We start from the raw sequence: 21,107 nt of genomic DNA, 5'->3' as shown, positions 1-21,107 counted from the left end.
AAAAGAAGATGGACACTTGCTATCATACAATGAAGTGGAGGAATTGGTTATCAGAAAACTTTAGATGACACAATATTGTTAAAATAAAGAAATTCAAGCAAAATTTTCCTTCAAAGAAATAAATCTGCACAAAATGCTTCACCCTCAAATATTTGTAGTTGTATGTAACTTAAACTCTGTTTTTCTGTCTGTGGTAATGAAGGAGGGCGACAGACTGAGTGATGAGGACCTTTACAAGTATCTGGCAGATATGCGCAGGCCGTCCTCTGTTCTGCGACGCCTGAGGCCCGTCACAGGTAAATGTGATATGCTAACTAAATCTAGATTTCATATAAAATTCATGTATAAAATTTGATGGAGGCTTAATGATTGTTGCTTTGTTCTGTCTTGTTGTGTATTCTTTACTTATTTTGTCCCTCAGCCCAGTTGAAGATTGACATCTCTCCAGCGCCGGACTCCCCTCATTACTGTCTGTCACCAGAGCTGCTGCATGTGAAGCCTTACCCAGACCTGCGTGTTCGCCCTACCAAAGAGGTGCTGGAGTTCCCTGCTCGCTATGTATACACTCCACACACCACCTACAGGTGAGTGTTCACTTATCACAGACACATACACACATACAGTTTGACCTACGTACATACATTCACTCCCCTCATTCCATGGCTTAGTGTGTTTGTTTGGATATTGATTTTCTTTCTGCCTTAACTTTAGTTTGTAGTTTTCAGCAAAGAGGACAGCTGGTTCTGGATTTTAAGTTGAAACACATTTTTATTGATAGTGTTTTGTAAAATATATAAATACGAGTACAAGCTATTATCATTGGTGTTTTTTTTTCTATCTTTATACTGACAAATAACACAAGATACTGTCTGGTGAAAGAAACATCCATAAATTAACAATTATATTTGAATGATTCATTTTAGAGACAAAGTTTACAAAATCAAGATAAATAAAAGACACAATAAACTTAACATAAGAAATAGATAAAGGCAAAGAATAAGGACAATATCACAATGTACAAAAAGTAGTTTCTGGCCATACGTTAGACCTGTAGCATACATAGCAGGAAGGGAGTGCAGTTGGGATCTGTATGGACTTGTCACTTTTAGAGCTGTGTAGACTGGGAGACCTCAGTGGAGAATATTAAAAAGGCTATGCCATAGCTTCACTCTGGAAAAAGGAAATAAAAAGGTGACCTTAATTAATGATTTATTTAAAAAATTACCCCAAAAATGTGTGAACAAGTCACTTACCAGCTTCTGCAGTTTGGAGAGCTGATCACTGTGAGTGTCAATATTCTCTTTTTGGAACTGGATCAAATGCCGTAAACCTTGCAAGACATCAGAGTGCTCCTTTGCTCTATCCTAAAAACAGGAGTAAAGATTAAGTAAAATGTTTACTATGTGTCTATAAATCAGTAACTGGTAGTAAAATACTAAGAGTTGCTGTTGCCGTTTTCAGGGTTCTGATACCTGCAGCTCTTTGATGCTGGTGGGTCCAGAGTCGTTCAGATACATCTCCAACTTCTTTACTTTTGTCTTCAGTTCCACATCTTCCTGCTCAATGCCGGTCAGCCAGTCTTTCGTCTTCTCTGTCTGAGCCTGTTGCTCGGCCATCTGGGCCTGTCAAAAGAGCATCTGCCTATATTATCCTCTTCCCCCAACAATGGTTCCAGTGCAGCTGGCAGCTGCCTGCTCCACAGTGTAACATGCAGCCCTCTAATGACACATTCACTCTCTTATCTTAGATAAAAGAGTTAGATTTATCCATAAACATCAGGGAAATAAATGGAACCATCACAAGGTGATTATGAGACTTGCATAAAAAGAAAAATGATGCACCCACTCATGTTACGTAAGGGTAGACATAGTATAGACATTTATGTTTATGTTGTTTAAAATGTTTGCAATTCAACAAGGAGCTGCAATGTTATGTCTGTTCAGCAGTTGTTTCTCTTGAGAGCTGAGAAACACAAAGGTTTAATCTCATGGGGATTTTAGTTCCTTGACATGCGGCCTCTTTCCTCCTCTGCTCCTGCATGTTATGTCTTTTAGATCTGCTGTTTGATTGTAATTCTCAGGGGTTATCTCTCTTGTGATTTTACAGCCATTCAACAGCACACAGGGAATCTTTTGTTTACATATCTTTGTATTTTCTTACCTGTAGCAGCTGTATCACTTCTTTTATCTGTTTCTCCACCTCTGCAGCCTGCTCAGTCTGCCTCCCCAGCCTTTGTAGAGTCCCCTCATGGCTTTTCAAAGTCTGGCTGATTTTAGCTATCTTTGCCTCAGTGGTTTCATAAACGGCGTTAAGGGATTCACTGAGTTGTATGACACCAAACATGAGCACGTTGACTTCTTCCTGTGGTGCAGCCTTGGTCTTCCTGAGCGGGCCTGCATAGACTCTTATCCCCCCAGCCAAAAAAAGCAGACACAGGCCCCAGATCATCTTCATTATACTAGTCGCTCACAGACTCACTGTAGTCCAGTTGTCTGTTTCACTCAGCTGTTCAAGTTTTCTTTTCCAGCAATTTAGTTAAGGAGGAAAGTTTTTTTTTATATATAAAATCTAAGTCTGTCTCAGCTGAGCAGAAGTTGGCATCATCAGAATATCCAGTGGAATATGAATTTGGATGGTGATCTGTCCACCTTATATTGGATGTGCACATGCAATACTATGGTAAAACATTAGCTAAGGTTCGATCACAGGTCTTGTCCTCGGCCTTAGTCTCAGTGACCTTGCCTTGAAGTTTAACCCCCCGAGATACTAATTGTGTCATTTGGGTCAAAAAAATATGGGACATGCATAACATGCACGTTGTACTCGTGTTTTTGCTGGATAAAATGTATGAGCAGTATCACAATATGTGCTGTAAATGTTATTTAATGTTATTTTAAAAACTGGAGATTTTGTGGTCAGGCCTTGCCTCCTGACAAGAGGATAAAATCAGCTGTTTCAAAATATGAACAAATGTTATCTTTAATGTTTGCCTTGGACAGGAGTGAAGGTGACTTTCAACTTGCATATCCAATACTGGGTCACACGCCTCCCGTGTGCTCACATGCAACTCTTTATCTTTTCCTTTTCTGAGAACAAGAATAGAATATGCTGTGTTGTTAGTTGGTTGTAGGAGTGAAATTGTTGACAACATAATGACCTGAAACCGGGATGTGAATCTGCCTTCCTATGACTAGTATAGGAAGTACAATTAACCAACAAGCAAAGTTGCTTTAACTCTTGTATAGTTTTGTGTTTTAATTATTCTTTCCATGTCATCTCTCTCTGCCTTTCATCATTCCGTCTTTAGGAACTTGCTCTACATTTATCCACAAAGCCTGAACTTCAGCAGTCGTCAGGGCTCAGTGAGGAACATCGCTGTGAAAGTGCAGTTCATGGCAGGAGAGGACCCCAGTCAAGCTTTGCCAGTGAGTCTCAGTAAAGGTTAATGCAGTGACGTGATTTTGATGTTCTCAGGAAAATGGAATTCCAGTCACAAAGAACAGCTTGAGGCAGTGAAACTCTATACACTGTGTTCTTGGAAGAGTGAAGATCTTTAAAGGGATGTCTTTTTTTTTTTAGCCCAGCGGGAAGGAAAGTTCAGTTACATTTAGTGAGCTAATGCAAATCTTTTGTGATATAGCTTTTTTAACTTGTTTAGTCCCTCAATTTTGCCTAAATAAATATGTACACTGCTCGGGTCTTGCAGAGTTTTCACTACTACATTGCAAGTCAACCAATCTGCATTACTCAAAATCTTAGTTTTACCTGTGAAAATAACATAAGAAGTAAGAAAATAGCCCTTTTCAGTACCTATTAGGTTTCTTGGAAGAGTTTGATTAATAAAAAGTTTTATTCATGTTTGCTAAAAAATATTTTACTACTACCTCTGTTTTGACCTGCACTTTGCAGAATGATCTGTGTGGAGTTTGACACTAGAAGGCTGCCTCTCCAAGAGATCTCACTTTAGAAAATTTTGTTTTTTTTGGGAAAACCCTATCAAACAAAATTATTCTTCAAACCACACATGTTTAAAGGAGATCTTAAAATCTGAAATTAGCATGTTTGGCTGTCAGAATTTTTACAACTCAAATGAGATACAAAGAGTGCAAAACATACCAAGGTTGAATTTACTTAATGATTGACAAGACCGTACTGATCATCTCATAATAGTTCCTCTTATTGTTCACTGAATAACTATTTATTCTCTGCTGTTTGACCAGGTCATCTTTGGAAAGTCGAGTTGTGCTGAGTTCATGAATGAGGCGTACACTCCTGTCATCTACCACAACAAGTAAGGATCGATCACCTGTTAACCCTCACTGTTTACCTCCCACTGGAGGCTGTCCAACTTTTTACTTTTCGTCTCTTCCTTACATGATGTGTTTAACTCCTGTTCAAAAGGTCTCCTGAGTTCTATGAGGAGATGAAGATGAAGATTCCCGCCAATCTTACAGACAACCACCATCTGCTTTTCACCTTCTACCACATCAGCTGCCAGCCCAAACAGAATACTCCTCTGGAATGCCCTGTGGGCTACACTGTGAGTACACTCCTTTCGCTGGCCCACATGTATTTTTCCCACCCACACACTTTCTTCTTTGATAGTTCCTTCTGTTGTCTTGCCATCGGTGAGAGATCGCGTGTCTTTCTTATGCCTGCAGTGGATCCCTTTGATGCAGCATGGCCGGCTGCGCACCGGCTCCTTCAGTTTGCCTGTCTCAGTGGAAAAGCCTCCACCGAGCTACTCTGTGCTCACCCCTGACGTAAGTGTGTTTAAAGACATTGTGTGACTATCAGTTCTCCTGCCATTACCTGCTCCTTTGTGATGTGACTGAGTGTTAATTGGGTGAGATGTCACTCTGTTGCAGGTTCAGCTTCCAGGCATGAAGTGGGTGGATAATCACAAAGGGGTGTTCAATGTCGAAGTGACAGCGGCCTCCTCGGTTCACACTCAGGTACACAAATAAGCGTTAATGAAATTGTGAAGAATTATTTCCGATTGCATCTTTTGTTTTTGTAAATGTCCATTACCCATGCAGGGTATACATGTAATAACACGGTGAAACTTGTCACAACAGACATCTAGATTTTCATTTTATCAAAAACTTTTATTGCAATATTGCTGCAATTTGATATTTGTTCTGTTTTTGACTATAGGACCCCCACCTAGACAAGTTCTTCACTCTAGTGTATGTTCTGGAGGAGTACTCCTTCCCCTTCCGCCTGAAGGACGTCATCATTACCGAGGCAAATATGGAGGGCGAGCTGAAGGCCAGCATGGCTGCACTGAGGGGGGCTCTGCTGGACACCTGTGTGAGGTTCCTGCACCAGCTGCTCAACAAGCTCATTCAGCTCATCGTCTACCCACCGGTCATTGCGGGCCAAATTGGTGAGTGTGCTCTGAAGGACAGCTACTTTACACTGATGCTACTTCTGGAGATTTGAAGTGCACTTCTGGGAACAAGGCTAACATGCTAATTCTAAAAGTATGAATAGATTATGCGCTTTCTTCTTGTTATTATTATTATTATATTTATTAAGTCAGGCCACACAACTGTTTTATTTTCTGCAGAGCTGCCAAGCGTCACGCTTTGAGTGTGACAGTCACGCAATTTGACCCATTCTCACACCACACGCCACACTTGACATTTCTCGCGCTTATATTTCCCCATTCAATAATATTTATTTTTTCCATGATAATAAACTTTGGTCCTCGCGGATTGCCGTAGTTCGAGTAACTCTGATTGACTGACTGAGATAACCAATCCATCAGTCCTTTGTGCCTAAATCTAACCAACCACGGAAGGCACCACGCAATATAAACCAATCAGAAGCAACGTAAGGCGGGTCTTGGCGTCTCTATCTTTCACACACAACAGCGCCGACATTTAAAACCCACTCTCCTGTGTGTGTGAGAGAGAGAGCGCGGGTGAGTGTGTGTGTGTGAGAGAAAGAGAGCGCGGGTGAGTGTGTGTGTGTGTGAGAGAGAGAGAGAGCGCGGGTGAGTGTGTGTGTGAGAGAGAGTGTGAGTGTGTGCTTCTTTTTCTTGCATTTGTAAGTTGCAGTGCGCGTTTTAATTAATATGAAATTAAATATATTCTATTTGAAGGCAAGTTTGATTTTTGCCTGTTTATCTGTTAATGACTGAACTCACTGTAATAAAATGATTCTTTCAGAATTTATTTGATTTTAAATTTTTTTTGGTAATGCGTCGCGAAGGTCTTCAATTTTAATTTTTATGGTCTTAAAATGTCTTAAAAAGGCCTTAAATTTGACTTACTGAAACCTGCAAGAACCCTGATAAATGTATTTTGTCAAAATTCTTGTCACAATTTTCATTTCTAATTTCTGGTTAATTAAGACTAGCATTAGGAGGCCACAGTGCAGGGAGAGCCGCTGGCATGGAGGTGACGACATCAGTCTTAAGGAATAAATTGACGTTAAAACAGGCCAAATCGATGTTAAAAAAGGCCATTTTTTTTTCGCCGCCAACCACAGGTCGGCAGCTGAACGCATCTTATGGCTAAAGTCTCACTCTTGTCATTTTCTGAAACTTGGCAGCCCTGTTTCTGTATGTCTCTTATTGAACATCTAATTTATTCATCTGCTCTAACTCTTAATTTATTTACAGTGAACCTTGGCCGGACTGCCTTTGAAGCTATGGCTTTATTGGTCAACCAGATCCACAAGAACCTGGAGGGGAACCAGGACCAACATGGTCGCAACAATCTGTTGGCCTCCTACATCCACTACTGCTTCCGCCTGCCAACTGCGGAACCTGCAGTTCCCCCTGCAGGTGAGTAGGCAGTCTGTATTTGAGAAGCGGGCCTGGGCTACCGGCAGTCATTTGGTTGGACACATGGCTGTTTACTTACTAATATCTCCTATGTGACACTTCTGTTCGTCCATCTCTGTAAGTAGCTGGCTCGCAAACCTACGAGATGCCCATGCAGTATGCCACCATATCGAGAGCAACAGCCCGGCCGAGCAGCCTGCACCTGTCCCGCTCCAAGAGTATCAGCAACTCCAACCCAGACCTGGCCAGCTCACCAGTTTCTCCTGATGAAGAGGTGCAGCGGATCATAGGGAGCAAGGTGAGTCGTGCTGTCGTTGGTGTGTGTATAAGTTGATGATGATGCAGTTCTCTGTTGTCTTCTTAAGAGAAATCTGCACCAATCCAATTGCTCTAATTAGTGTTGTAATAGGCGTTTGTTGTTTAATTTGCACATGTATTTCATCTCGTGTTTTATTTTGTCAAGTGTTAAAGTTCTTTTTTTTTTTAATGAATGTCATTATACTCTTCTTCCGTCCTCACTAGATATAAATATCATAAAATGATCATGAGTCTGTTTTTAGGTTTTTATTGTTCCCCTTGTGTCATATCCCCACTTTCTGTTTATCAAGTATCAGGCTGTTATTTTGTTATTGTGATCTTTGCAGCAGATTCAATAAGCTCAGGTTGACTGAGAGCTCTGCCGTCAGTTAATGATGCTGCTTATGTCAACGATGCAATTATGCTTTGTGCTTCTGTCCCCTGTGTTAAATATGGTCTCCAGCCCGTCCTTTGTTTTCCCCTCTTTTACCTTCTTTGCAGATCAAGCTTCACTTTTCTACACTCCTTGTCCCTCACTTTTGTATCCTCCCCGTTTTATCCTTTGAATAATATCTTGTGTGGTAATTACCTTCCCTTTACTCACTGTGCCCTTGCCTCTTGCCACACTGTGTGTGTACATGTTTTGTGTGTGTCTCCGGTGGCTTATGGCAGGGCATTGACCGCTCCCACTCCTGGGTAAACTCTGCTTATGCCCCCGGGGGCTCCAGATCTGTGCTACGCCGGAACCCCAACTCCAGCTGTGAGCTCAAGCAGGTGCCAAATCCCTCCTCCTCCTCCTCCTCCTCCTCCTCCTCCCCTGCATCGCCTCCATCCTGTACCATCTCTGATTAACACTATTGGGCCATTTCCTACCTTCATTCTCAGAGATTGTATCCCTGTCTGACTCTCACTCTGCCTGCCATGTCCTATCTGTCACTACTTTTATCCATGACTACCACTTGTCTGTCTTTCACATTCATCCACTCACCGCCACATCTTTTGCAGTCATAATCTCTGCCTGGCGTTCATCAGATTTCTTACCAGGCTTGCACTCATCATAGAGAGTTCTCTGGCCACCCATCCATTTCCATTCACCCATTTCACATCACTTTGTCCTCATCTCTGTGTTCACCTCACCGTCACTCCATGTCAGGCAAACGACCGCAGCTGCAATCGCATGTCTGCCTACCTGGACAGCGTGGCCTTGTTTTCAGTTCCCACAAGGCAGATTGCCAAGAAGGTAAAACCGACACCTTCTGTAACAAAATGTAAAAAAAAAAAAAAAAAAAAAGTTACCCTTCTCATAACAAACTAACTTGTTTGATCTCCTAACAGTCATCATCATTCACTGTCATTAACATTCATCACATTCATGATATCTTAACAGTTGTGTTTTTTGAAGTTGAAAGGCAATGAATTTAATAATGTCTGGGTTTCGTCTGATGAGCTCAAGACTAAATCTGTGGCAGAAGCACTGATTGATGTGTCAAATGTAGTTTTTACTTTCTAACAAATCATCACTCGATAAATCATTTCAATAATGCAGATTTTTTCGGGTGATCTAAATTCTTATCAACCAATTTGACTTTGTTATCTTTACAAACCACAGTTACATTTCACATGTTAAATAAACGTACCCCACTTTAATCTTAGAAGCTCATCTTGTTACTACTGAAATGCTTTCCTCATGTAATCTCCAATTCTGCTCTGTTGGTTCATATGTAGCTGCTCCATGAGGAGCTGGCCTTGCAGTGGGTAGTCAGCACCAGCACAGTGAGAGAAGCAGCGCTGCAGCAAGCCTGGTTTTTCTTCCAGCTTATGGTAAATATGCCTTTTGTTAATTTTCCAACACTTTAAAGAAAATGCAAAACAACATTGTCCATAAGTGACCGTTTGTTCTTAATTTCCTTTTTCCTCTAGACAAAGAGCATGGCACATCACTTATTCCTTACCTCAAAAGTGGATCTTCCTAGGCGCCAGCGTTTCCCGGACCGCTTTGTGGACGACATTGCTGCACTCGTTTGTGCCATCAGTGCAGACATTGCTGGTCGATACCACAAGGTACACAACCCGCAAAGCAACACTATGAGAAATACAAGACATTAATTGCTTGAAGTCCATTTATTTTGAATGGACAAAGTAGTGGCTGACAGTTGTTTTGAAGTTTCGTCAAAAGGAAAGTTGCTTTTTTTTCACCCAATGCGTGATGATTCTTTGTATCCATCATTGCCAAGTGAGCAGAAAGTCACAATGTTTGTTTTTCCTTTGATATAATTTCTTCCCTTTTATCTAGGGATGTCCCGATCAGGTTTTTTTTACCCCGATCCCGATCCGAGTCCTTTAATATTTAGTATCTGCCGATACCGAGTCCCGATCCGATACTTGGCCTTAACTAATATTTTCCTAGATAATACAGCTGCATTAAGAAAAAATTAACCTGCATCTAAGATGTTCCTTAATAGGTTTTTATTATTTTGTTGAAACAAAGTATATACTTTAATATAGCTCTTTCTTATTCTGCATATGCTATAACAACATAGGCCTCCACCTTCCTTGTGTTAGCAGGTGAGTGTGTGACGCTGCACTGTGACAGCAGACCCTCGTGTACAGCCAGCTGAAGTGTGTGTGAGACCATATAATCTTTTGCTATTTCATGTACTTTACGTTGTCACATAAAATGACGTGGACACGTTGCTTGTCTATTAACGCGTTCAGCATCTCCTGGATTGCCTGCTTTACATGCTCTGTTGTATGAGACCCACGAAACTAGTGCGCATATACCGGCATGTTGTAACTCGAAAGTGGAATAAATGTAATGCAGAGATGGTAGGACATACCGGGGATTCAAAAACTCCAGGTGACGAAGAAAACCCTGATCCCCTACCACGGAGATGAGCTGGTTATCCAGAGCGATTAATTTGATGACCCTCTCTGTATTATTTGTGGACATGTCGCTGAGGATATTTCTCCTAACTGAAAGTATCCGCGACTGTTTGCTGCTTTGGTCTCCTTGCCTGTACTCTCGAGTGAACACGTTGTATTCTTTGAGTTTTTGTTTTGTATATGCTGTATCAAATGAGTAGTAAAATGCAGCTCCGCAAAAAGGCCATATAGCAGATGTTACATGTCACCGTTGGACTGCTTTCGCTTTCTAATTGACGTTATTTCCACACTGCAGACACTTTATTCACAGGTTTGCCAGAGTAACACCACACGCGCGTCTGCGCTCGGCCACAAATTGTGCTCTGACGTTAAGAGAATGAAAGAAAAAAAAAAAAAAATCGGGCTCGGGTCCACGTTCAAAATTGCCGATTCCGATCAGCGGAAAAATGCCCAGATTGGCTCCGATCCCGATCCTACAGATCGGATCGGGACATCCCTACTTTTATCTAATCATATGTACTCCCTTTCTTGCTCATTCCCTTCCATCTGTCTGTCTGTTTGTCTCTTGCTCTTTCTGTCTGTCTCTCTGTCAGGATGTGGAGCTTGTGGAGAGGTTAAACAGCAGTCTGGCATTCTTCCTGAATGACCTGCTGTCTCTCATGGACCGGGGCTTTGTGTTCAACCTCATCCGCTCCTACTACAAACAGGTGCTGATTGATATCAAAGGAAAGAGGGAAGGGGAGCAAACACTTTAAGTACCAGTGCTCCCACGCATATCTTAAAACTGCTTTTTCTGCCTTAAACATATTGCTGCTTTAAACAGATTGCCAACAAGTTTCACACAGCGCAGAACCCCAGCTCTCTGAATGCCCTGAGGATGGACTTCACTCGTATAATCTGCAGCCACGAGCACTACGTCACCCTCAACCTGCCATGCTCCACTCTCAGCCCTCCAGCCTCTCCGTCCCCCTCCACCTCCTCCACAACCTCACAGGTACTGGAGCAGACTTGGAAACTGAATATGACTCATTTACAGTGCTAATACATTGTTTTCATATTCTATTATCATAATATCTTCAACCTCATATCCACTGTTTTATCCTCAGGGTTCAGCGTTTTCCAGTATGGTCCAAGACCAGGGTGTGGCCACCATGTTTGAGCTCTCCGTCCCTTTTCGCCAGCAGCACTTCCTGTCAGGCCTGCTGCTTACTGAGCTCTCGCTTATCCTTGAGCCTGATGGAGAAGGGTAGGCTTGTAGAAGTTAACATATAAGAACCATGAATGACATTCAGTTCCCCCATAGTGTTCCGCAGACTTTGGCCTTTAGCTTGATACCCAGTATATTCATAAAGAACATGTGCACAGTGAAACAATTGTACTAATACATTTTATTTATTTCTTCACCCTCAGCGTTTTCTTCCTCCATAAAAAGGCCATTTGTGCCGTTCACTCCCTGCTGTGCAGCCATGATGCAGACCCTCGCTATACTGACCCTCAGGTCAGAGCCCACGTTGCTAAGCTCTACCTGCCCCTCATCCCCATCGTCATGGAGACACTGCAACAGCTCCACGACTTTTCTGGTCAGCAAATGCAGCCCATTAATATTGTTATAGTGATCCCCCTCCTACACACATTTATTTTATTTGCAGAGTGTCTTTGTTTCCAGCATTCTTGCACCTGAGAGTGCTTTTCTTACTTCTCTGTAGACTCCTCGCCTGCTCGGGTCCGCCATGCCTCAGCCCACGCCGACGATGCTGACCCAGACAGCGGCAGCACTATCAGTCAGTCTGTTGCCATGGCGATTGCCGGCTCCCCTTTACCGCATGCCAAAGCCAACTCTTTCGTGCTGCCCACAGTGGTGAGTGATAGAGGCAGGGGTCACGCTGTTCCCCCAGGCCCTACATACTGACAGGTCACAGATCTGCCTCTGTGTGGGAGGCTGCTACCTCAGTTTGACAGACGATCACTCTGCCCTTTCTCTCCACACAAACACATTTCCATGTTGTTGTTTTTTTGTGAAGTACAACTGCTCCTCTTAGCCTGTAGGTGGCTCTCTGTCCTTTTCTATTATAACTGTCTGTAAACAGCCATTTTGTACTGAAGCACATTAAAAAACTGCCACTCAGTTTGTGTATTTGTCTTCACCAGGCTGGGCGCCAGTCCAGCTCTCTGTCTGCTGAGTGCAGCAGGACTCTGCTGGTGAGTTTCCTCTGGGTGCTGAAGAATGCAGATGCTGCTCTCCTGGAGCGCTGGGTGTCTGATTTGTCTGTACAGCAAATCAACCGCCTGCTGGATCTGCTGCATCTCTGTGTCTCCTGCTTTGAGTACAAGGTATTGTAACCAGGCATTGTCCCTACTCGTAGGCTTTCATCACTCATACACCTGAGAGGAATCCAAACCAATTGTCATATGTTTAATCTGGACATGCCAGAGCTATAGTACATCATCACAGATATGTCCATAGTAAAACCGTTTTTTTTACTTTTCTAAATGATTGTGTATTTAATGCCTGTGACTGATTTTAGCTCCCTATCACTTCATTTTTATAATCTTGTTTTCTCCTTGCCTCTCTTGTCATTGTTTTTTCTTTCCTGTTATGTTTGATGGTTGTTTTAGGGGAAGAAGGCTCTTGAGAGGATCAACAGCCTTACATTTAAAAAGTCTCAGGACATGAAGGCCAGACTCGAGGAGGCTATACTGGGCACAATTGGGGCTCGTCAGGAGATGGTTCGCCGCTGCAGAGGTAAGTAGCGTGAGACGACAGCAATTTGCCTGTGTGAGTGTGCCAGTGGCTGTTTTTGTTTGAGGGGTTTATAAGTTTGTGTTCATGGAAACTGTAATTTGTTTACTCTTCCAGAAAGGAGTCCCTATGGCAGCCAGGAGAATGTGAGGTGGAGGAAGAACGTCACACACTGGAGACAAAATACAGACAGAGTCGACAAGTACGTTCTTTACATAAAGTGTATCAGTGCCAGCATAAAAACAGCCTCATCTGATGTATGTGCAAAGTACATAAAAGTAAGGGTAAGAAATGAAATCATGAACATGGTTGAGGTGCTGTCTTTTGATCTTAATAGTGCTTAAATGTAACGCTCGTGCTTGTGAAAAACGCCTCTCACAGGACTAAAGCCGAGATGGAGCAGGAGTCTGTGGTGGATGGAAACTTAGCTACTGAGGCCTCTCTGATTGTACTGGACACACTGGAGATAATAGTCAAGGTAAAGCAATGTAGAGAAAGAAATACAATTTTCAATCGTTTGCATTATGCCAGCTGTTCTCTCACCGTACTCTGTATATAATGTAGCATTATCTGGCTGTAATTTGTTGCGTGGGTCCTCTGTCAGACTGTCGTGGCATCAGAGCTAAAGGAAAGTGTTCTGGGTGGAGTGCTGAGAGTCCTCCTCCACAGCATGGCAGGCAACCAGAGCGCCCTCTTCCTGCAGCACTGCTTCACTACACAAAGGGCTCTGGTCTACAAGGTATTTATGTGAAATGTCTCTGAAACAGTTTGGTTTATCTTATTCACAATCAAATATTAATGTACACTGATATAAGTATGTATATGTGTTTTATTTTTAATAGTTTTATACATATTAGCACTTACAGAATATAAAATAAGAAGTTAAAGACAACAATTGTATATGTATTAATGTAACAAAGTGTTGTTTGTTTGTGTGTGTAGTTCCCAGAGATGCTGTTTGAAGAGGATACGGAGCTTTGTGCAGACCTGTGCCTGCGTCTTCTGCGTCACTGCAGCAGTAGTGTCGGTTCTGTCAGAAGTCACGCCTCTGCCTCTCTATACCTGCTCATGAGGCAGAACTTTGAGATTGGAAATGTAAGTCCCGACATTGTTTTTGCATTGTAAAGCAATCAGTATTTGTATGTTCTTGTCACAACCAGGTAAGTGTCCCGTGTCTACAGTACATGTTCAGGATGTTTGAGGGATATGAATCACAATCTGTCCTAATTCTTCCCTCGGACCAGAACTTTGCTCGAGTAAAGATGCAGGTCACCATGTCCCTGTCATCACTGGTGGGAACGTCCCAAAACTTCAACGAGGAGCATCTTCGTCACTCACTAAAGACAATCCTGACTTATGCCGAAGAGGATGTGGAGCTGCGCGACACGCCATTCCCAGAGCAGGTATGTAATGTCATTTTTAAAAAATCCTATCTGGAGCTGCTAGAAGTGATGATAATTTACTAAAGTACTGCGTTGTACTTTTGAAAACTTAAGGTTCAGGATCTGGTGTTCAACCTGCACATGATTCTCACTGACACTGTTAAGATGAAAGAGCATCAACAGGATCCAGAGATGCTCATTGACCTCATGTACAGGTACAGTAGTCATCATTATCAAGTCCTGCATACAACAGTAGAGTGCCACAAATCAAATCTCTGATATTATCTCAAATTCTTCTTCAGGATCGCAAAGGGCTACCAGAACTCCCCTGACCTGCGTCTGACGTGGCTCCAGAACATGGCAGGAAAACACTGTGAGAGAGGGAACCACGCTGAAGCTGCCCACTGTCTGGTCCACAGCGCAGCACTGGTTGCAGAATACCTCAACATGCTGGAGGACTGTCGCTACCTGCCAATTGGTTGTGTCACGTTCCAGGTCAGTGCATGCTGTTTAATTTGGTGACTCATTCTATTTTCAAACAATACATATGGGCAGCAGAATGAGGTAGGAGGTTGTCCCAAAACTGGAGCACCAAGACTCAAGCCCACGATTGTTGAAAGGGATTTTACACTGAAAAAAATTACACTTCAGAAATAAGTAAAAACAATAAATGTTTGAGCTATATTTTACAAGTATTAGCCTTTTTGCTTTTATTGGATAGTGTAGCTGAAGACCAACAGGAAAGGGGGGGTGACATGCAGAATTATACATCATACTACTATTATGACCTTCTAGAATAGAGTACAACCAAGTTTAGTCTGATCTATAAATACTAATAGTTGTAGAGTAGATGCTTAAATCAAGTATGTCTATGATGATTCATCTTTTCCTCTTTTATCTGAGAGAGGACTCGAAAAAATGTTTTCATAACTTTTTTTAATTAGCAAGATATTCAAGATGCATTCTTTAAAAACAAGTCCCTGTATCTCACTGAAATGTTACTTGATAGGTCATTGTGTCCTTTGAGCAGTGTATGTTTGTTCTGACTGACTGCTCCGTCTGTTTTTCCCTCAGAATATCTCATCCAACGTATTGGAGGAGTCAGCCGTATCCGATGACGTTCTGTCTCCGGAGGAGGAGGGGATTTGTGCTGGGAAGTACTTCAGCGAGTCTGGCCTAGTGGGCCTCCTGGAGCAAGCAGCTGCCTCTTTTAACATGGTACAACTCACATTCTCCAACCACATGGTGACAGACTGTATGTTAACACAGCACAGGGTTACAGCAGTTACCACGGCTGAAGGGATGTTATGTGATCGGGTGGTATGTGTAAAATTGCCTTTCCGTTATGCTGTAACTCCAGGCTGCCATGTACGAAGCCATAAATGAAGTGTACAAGATTCTGCTGCCCATCCATGAAGCCAACAGAGACTTCAAAAAGCTGGCTACTGTCCACGGCAAGCTGCAAGATGCCTTTAACAAAGTCTACAACCAAGTGAGTTTACAGTTTGACCCTGACTTCAGCAGAAATTAACTGTTCTGTTACTGGTCATAAGAAAATGAGTTTATATGTGTATCTTCTCTTTCTTTCTCTTTCCAGAGTTCAGGATGGGAGGTAACACGTTTATTTATCATCTTGATTATATATTATAATTACAATCAAACTCATTCAGAAAATCCTTTTGTTTTATATTGACACAGTTTTCTTTATTCCCAACTGTTTGTTCTCTTCTCCCCTCCCGTATCAATGACATCTTACTGGTGAGTGATACAAAACTTGCTTTCACACTTTGACATAGTTGAGTCGAACCACTGTTACAAAACAGTTTCCATTTCACCCTAAATACATATTTTCCCTTTGTCCTCCACAACAACTCCTGTTACAAAATATTCTGTCTGCTTAATAAAGTAACAAAGTCAAATAACCAGTCTTTTTCAGCCTTTTCATCTATGTAGTCAAAGATAGAAACCAAGGAAGGAGACAAGGTGTAAAACCTGAAAAGATGTCACGTTATATATTGAATATAGGTCAAATAACCTCAAAATCAGCTGATTTTAATTTAAGCAACCTCTGCACTCTTAAACAGGGTGTACAGGTCCTTAAAAAGTCTGATATTATATATAAAATATGCCTGACACCCGTAGACGTGCTGTTAAATCATCTCACCTTTTCATCCCGTCTCCAGTATTTAGAGAATGTTTGGGACCTACTTCCGGGTGGGTTTCTATGGTTGTCGCTTTGGAGACCTGGATGATCAAGAGTTCGTCTACAAGGAGCCATCAATCACCAAACTAGCGGAGATCTCCCACAGACTTGAGGCATGTTACCATGTCATGATCCTAATAAATGTGTCATCAGTGATTTATGAGCAACATATTTCTAAAGATTCATCTCCTCGGTGCACAGGAGTTCTACTCAGAGAGGTTTGGAGATGATGCTGTTGAAATCATCAAGGACTCCAACCCAGTGGACAAAAACAAACTGGATCCCAACAAGGTGACATGATATGTGCATACATTTTCTAACTATAATATGTCAGTACAGATTTTGTGTAAACGTACTGATGAATGTTTGTGTATGTTTCAGGCCTACCTCCAGATTACCTATGTTGAACCATTCTTCGACACATACGAGCTAAAGGAAAGAATCACCTACTTTGACAAGAACTACAACCTGCGTACCTTCATGTACTGTACTCCCTTCACTCTGGACGGCCGAGCCCACGGCGACCTCAACGAGCAGTATAAACGCAAAACCATCCTCACAACATCTCATGCCTTCCCTTACATCAAGACACGGATCAATGTTATCCACAAAGAGGAGGTGGGTGTCTGTTCTGCAGTGATTATTGGTTATTTGGTTTATGAAGAACTTCAGACTATATCTTTTTTCACCAGCTTCCCGGAACCTTCCCAAAAAAAGGATTTTAACAAAAACCATCCAAAAATCGAAATGTCATGTATAGTTATAAGTTAAACATGTTTGTATTCAAAGTGCTTTTACCTCCAAACTTTACTCAGCTCGAGAACTTAAGTGCATTTACTTTATATATAACAGCATGTGAAGATGAACTCCGTTGTAGTCAGGGCTCAGTCAAGGGCTAAGCGATTACTCATACATAGAAAAATCCCCTTCTTCCCGGAGGCGTCCCACAGTAGATCTCAGATTGTCCCAAACACATGTACTATTGTACCTAATATGACGTGACACAGTTAGTCTCAGGTCCTGGTTATATGAATTGAGTACATGGGCATATCAGCTAACTCTGTTATCTTTGTTTTTTCAGATCATTCTTGTCCCCATGGAGGTGGCCATCGAGGACATGCAGAAGAAGACTCAGGAGCTCGCCTTCGCCACAAACCAAGACCCTGCAGACTCCAAAATGCTGCAGATGGTGCTGCAAGGCAGCGTAGGCACCACTGTCAACCAGGTGTGTGTTGAGATAGTTACAGCTGATGATTGATAACTGTAATGCATTTAAAGTGTCAAAGACCCACATCCCCCTGGAATACTAATCCCATCCTAATGGGGCTGAAAGTCTGGGTCAGTGTTTGAAGCAGTGACAGACATTCCTCAGCAGATATGTAACAGTTTCTCCCCCTCACAGGGCCCCCTTGAGGTGGCGCAGGTCTTTCTCTCCGACATTCCTGATGACCCAAAGCTGTTTCGGCATCACAACAAACTGCGCCTCTGCTTTAAAGACTTCACTAAGAGGTGATGACACACTCCACAACCCAGACACAGACTGCTGTGTACCTAATAAAAACAAATCCCAACTCCCTGTGTCTCCGCTGCTCTTTTTCGTGCAGGTGTGAGGACGCCCTGAGGAAGAATAAAGCCCTGATTGGACCAGATCAGAAGGAGTACCACAGAGAACTGGAGAGGAACTACATTAAACTGAAAGAAGCTCTGGGTCCTCTCATCAACCGCAAGATCCCCCAGCTATACAGAACCCTGCCAGCTCAGACTACACAAACACAACGGTAACTTGAGACATTAAACACACACACACACACGCCTACGCACAGAAACACACAAAATGAGCTCATGCTGCTTCTCCAATACCATCAAACCAGCACAAGAGTGACATAAAGCCAAACTTTATCATATTCCAGGTCACAGGGCTCAAACATTCTGTGTCTGTCACCAGCGATCACAAAATCCAGTGGCATTCCTCAAAGATCTGACTTTTCTTTATGAGAGAAAGATGCCGTTCTTAAAGTATTGTGGCCTATTTGACTATGGAAACTATCACCATATGTTTTTTTTGTTTTCATCTGCTTTTGGCAGCAGTTCTGTTTTTGCATGTGAGGGTCTGACGACTGCTGGTTCTTAATCGAAAACAGAGCTACAGTCAACAGCACCTGCCAGAGCGACGCTTTCACACTGAGGACAAACGTATATTGAAAAAGTTGTTTCTTCTAGACTTACTGAACATAATGTTAATCGATGTCTAAACTCTTTACTGAGACATAATGAACTTAGTTGTATTGCTCTGTAAGCTTACAATCAAAATTGAATCAGATGATGAGATGGTTTTACTTTCTACTCTCTGAAACTAGATACACATTCAAAGTGATGCGAGCGGCTTGACGGCTTTTACTGCAAATTTTTAACTTCCTGCTTCAGATTTTATGTCTAAAAATAAAGTTGAGGGCAGACAGTAAAGGTCAGAATGCACTAGCTTTTTGTTAGTTTGGTCTTTTTTTAGACTGGTTGAAAGAATTTGTCCAAAATAAACACTGAAGTGTTTATTTTTTCGTGCAGATTTCTATTCTGAAAGTTATTGCAGATCAGTGGAGATTAAGCTGTATAATATCAGCAAACCTGTGAGAAGGATTATACATTAAAATATAAGTAATGAACTATTGAAGAGCCATGGTTATATCTTTTTTTTCATAACATTTTTTGTCAAATTTTATAATACAGATTTTGAATGGCTGTTTTCTCAAAATAAGTTTTTTCTGTCTCATACTATGAAACATAAAATATTCAATTTTATTCATATCAATATTCTGAAGGTTTTTTACAGAGGGGATCATTCATATGTCATTCATAGGACTGTTTCTACATAATCTTATTCCTAAAAACATGGATTTTATGGCTGTTCACAGTATTTTCTGATTTATGGGGTGATTAATAGAGATCTCCAAACTTCCCTCTGTAAAAAAACTTTGACTATAAAATGCTGAAATAAGAATTTTCAAACTGGATTTATCCAATGTTCGGATTTCTCTTCTAAAAGTGTACACAAATGAGTACATATTTCATTAGATAATGCCTCATTCATTTACATTTACTGGCCAAATGTTTACCCTATTCACCTGCACTTGAAACTTCACTTCACCTACACGCCTCAATTAATTCAAGTGATTTTCGGAAACACTTTTCAGCAGAATAAACAGAAACACTTGAAGTAAAACGTTCTTTATCGTCTCGTTTATCTCTCACAGGAACTCCTACAGTAGGTCCAGTCTCCGCAGAGTCGACTGTTGAGGGGGAACTGGATAACAACACAGAAAAGCAACCTTTAGCAGTTAGCTTCATCCCGTCTGTTCCACCTCCCCCCAGTGTATTGCACGCCAACTGTCACAAGCACACACGCACCGTCCTCCTCCTCGTCCAGCTCGTTATTTTACCCACCTACCCCCCTGGCCACCCAGTCCTGCGATAATCCCCCACCACCACCACATAAATGCAAACACACAGACACTTGTCACCTCTTCCCCGGCGGAACCATCTCCCCCGTCACCACCGCCACTCTCACACCTCTGTAGGAGAAAACGCTGGGTGTTTATACTGGAAGGTTATCTGTACTGTAAACATTGCCGTCATTTGGAGCAAGGCTCTGACATGTCAGCGTTTTAAACCCAGCTTTCAGAAGTCGTCTGCTCACGGTAATCTCTGAGCTTGATCTGGTTTTAACCAAACTTTTTACAGGACTAGAGCTGCCAAACACATTTTATATCCAAATCATTTTGGGGGATTTGTTCACGAGTGCATCTGTTTTCTTTAGCTTCTAGCGTTTGCTTCTAAAGAGGCTTTAGGTTTTCTGTTTTGTGTCGTGGCCTTATTGAATTTGTACAAGATTTTTTCTAAACTATGCCTGGTGGTAGTCTCTGCCAGACCTTGTTATTAAATAGTCCCAGGGAGTTTTCTGTTGTTATCAACGGACCAAATAACTGACATTCCTCTTTCCTCACGTTGTCACATTTATCTGCCCATCTCTCGTTATGAGAATTCATTAAAGAGTGGAGGTGGGATCATTCAGCCTGAGCTCAGTCCTCAGTCCAAGTCTGGGAACAGCAGGGATGAATGTTGTTGCAGTCTAAAAAGGAAATGGATTATTGTAGAGGGAAAAGGCAGGATGGGATGTTTAAATGTGTTTTTTAAACTGTGAAAATTTCTTGTAATGCACTGCAGTCACATCTGATGTTTATCACAGAAGCACTGCCCTCGGCCAGGCCATCTCCCTCACCCACACAAATATGTTCAAACTGTGACTTTAACTATCACCCTGCAGAACTGAACACATTTTGTCTATATGGTGTGAGGCAATTTCTCTTTGACTGTATTGGAACTGCTGTCAAAAAGCACTCAAGATGTCATATATGTGTCTAACACCCTGTTCATATATTCATTGTAGCTGTCCCCGACTACTGTTTCTATCATATTGCACTATTGTAAACAAACTGCAGCACATTTACACTGTAACTACTTAAATATCTGAGCTTTTGTTCATCTACAAGCTGGAAACTCTTTTTTACCAATTAGATAAACATTTTTTTTTATTATTTTATTTATTTACACTGTCTTTTTTTACTGCCTTCTATTAAATTTCTCTTCGTACATCTGCGGTCAGCTTTTATTTGTCGGTGAGCTGAAGAATAATCACTTTATTCACTGCAATACATTTATCAAACTGTTTTCATACTGTAAACTAGTTGGCTGGTTTAATGTCTCTAATCTGTGAATTTATTATTGTACTATTATTATGATAAGTTTTCTTTA

The 21,107-nt window shown here is 41.7% G+C and overlaps 1 protein-coding gene across 4 annotated transcripts in view; it reads left to right on the top strand.

The window, feature by feature from the left end:
* dock6 (dedicator of cytokinesis 6) overlaps positions 1 to 20,945 on the top strand; it is a 30,676-nt gene extending 9,731 nt beyond the window's left edge. For 2 of the 4 annotated variants that reach the window (XM_030406772.1, XM_030406771.1), the window contains exons 13-50: positions 203 to 296; positions 422 to 584; positions 3,308 to 3,425; positions 4,221 to 4,291; positions 4,402 to 4,540; positions 4,662 to 4,763; positions 4,869 to 4,955; positions 5,158 to 5,389; positions 6,632 to 6,796; positions 6,922 to 7,094; positions 7,766 to 7,867; positions 8,247 to 8,333; positions 8,819 to 8,914; positions 9,014 to 9,154; positions 10,570 to 10,683; positions 10,800 to 10,970; positions 11,083 to 11,222; positions 11,387 to 11,556; positions 11,683 to 11,834; positions 12,125 to 12,307; positions 12,593 to 12,719; positions 12,834 to 12,918; positions 13,098 to 13,194; positions 13,321 to 13,455; positions 13,659 to 13,811; positions 13,961 to 14,119; positions 14,213 to 14,313; positions 14,401 to 14,593; positions 15,173 to 15,316; positions 15,459 to 15,590; positions 15,696 to 15,710; positions 16,289 to 16,414; positions 16,503 to 16,592; positions 16,683 to 16,919; positions 17,383 to 17,526; positions 17,704 to 17,810; positions 17,906 to 18,079; positions 19,550 to 20,945. In XM_030406772.1, the coding sequence (XP_030262632.1) occupies positions 203 to 296; positions 422 to 584; positions 3,308 to 3,425; positions 4,221 to 4,291; positions 4,402 to 4,540; positions 4,662 to 4,763; positions 4,869 to 4,955; positions 5,158 to 5,389; positions 6,632 to 6,796; positions 6,922 to 7,094; positions 7,766 to 7,867; positions 8,247 to 8,333; positions 8,819 to 8,914; positions 9,014 to 9,154; positions 10,570 to 10,683; positions 10,800 to 10,970; positions 11,083 to 11,222; positions 11,387 to 11,556; positions 11,683 to 11,834; positions 12,125 to 12,307; positions 12,593 to 12,719; positions 12,834 to 12,918; positions 13,098 to 13,194; positions 13,321 to 13,455; positions 13,659 to 13,811; positions 13,961 to 14,119; positions 14,213 to 14,313; positions 14,401 to 14,593; positions 15,173 to 15,316; positions 15,459 to 15,590; positions 15,696 to 15,710; positions 16,289 to 16,414; positions 16,503 to 16,592; positions 16,683 to 16,919; positions 17,383 to 17,526; positions 17,704 to 17,810; positions 17,906 to 18,079; positions 19,550 to 19,592 (4,962 nt within the window). In that variant the 3' untranslated portion in view covers positions 19,593 to 20,945. The remainder of the gene's footprint in view (positions 1 to 202; positions 297 to 421; positions 585 to 3,307; positions 3,426 to 4,220; positions 4,292 to 4,401; positions 4,541 to 4,661; positions 4,764 to 4,868; positions 4,956 to 5,157; positions 5,390 to 6,631; positions 6,797 to 6,921; positions 7,095 to 7,765; positions 7,868 to 8,246; positions 8,334 to 8,818; positions 8,915 to 9,013; positions 9,155 to 10,569; positions 10,684 to 10,799; positions 10,971 to 11,082; positions 11,223 to 11,386; positions 11,557 to 11,682; positions 11,835 to 12,124; positions 12,308 to 12,592; positions 12,720 to 12,833; positions 12,919 to 13,097; positions 13,195 to 13,320; positions 13,456 to 13,658; positions 13,812 to 13,960; positions 14,120 to 14,212; positions 14,314 to 14,400; positions 14,594 to 15,172; positions 15,317 to 15,458; positions 15,591 to 15,695; positions 15,711 to 16,288; positions 16,415 to 16,502; positions 16,593 to 16,682; positions 16,920 to 17,382; positions 17,527 to 17,703; positions 17,811 to 17,905; positions 18,080 to 19,549) is intronic. The other 2 variants (XM_030406774.1, XM_030406773.1) reach the window with 2 other exon arrangements.
* The last annotated feature ends 162 nt before the right edge of the window (positions 20,946 to 21,107 follow it).

This window comes from Sparus aurata, chromosome 23 (assembly GCF_900880675.1).
Source record: "Sparus aurata chromosome 23, fSpaAur1.1, whole genome shotgun sequence".
NCBI classification, from domain to species: domain Eukaryota; kingdom Metazoa; phylum Chordata; class Actinopteri; order Spariformes; family Sparidae; genus Sparus; species Sparus aurata.
This window is presented reverse-complemented; position numbering and strand designations above follow the sequence as displayed.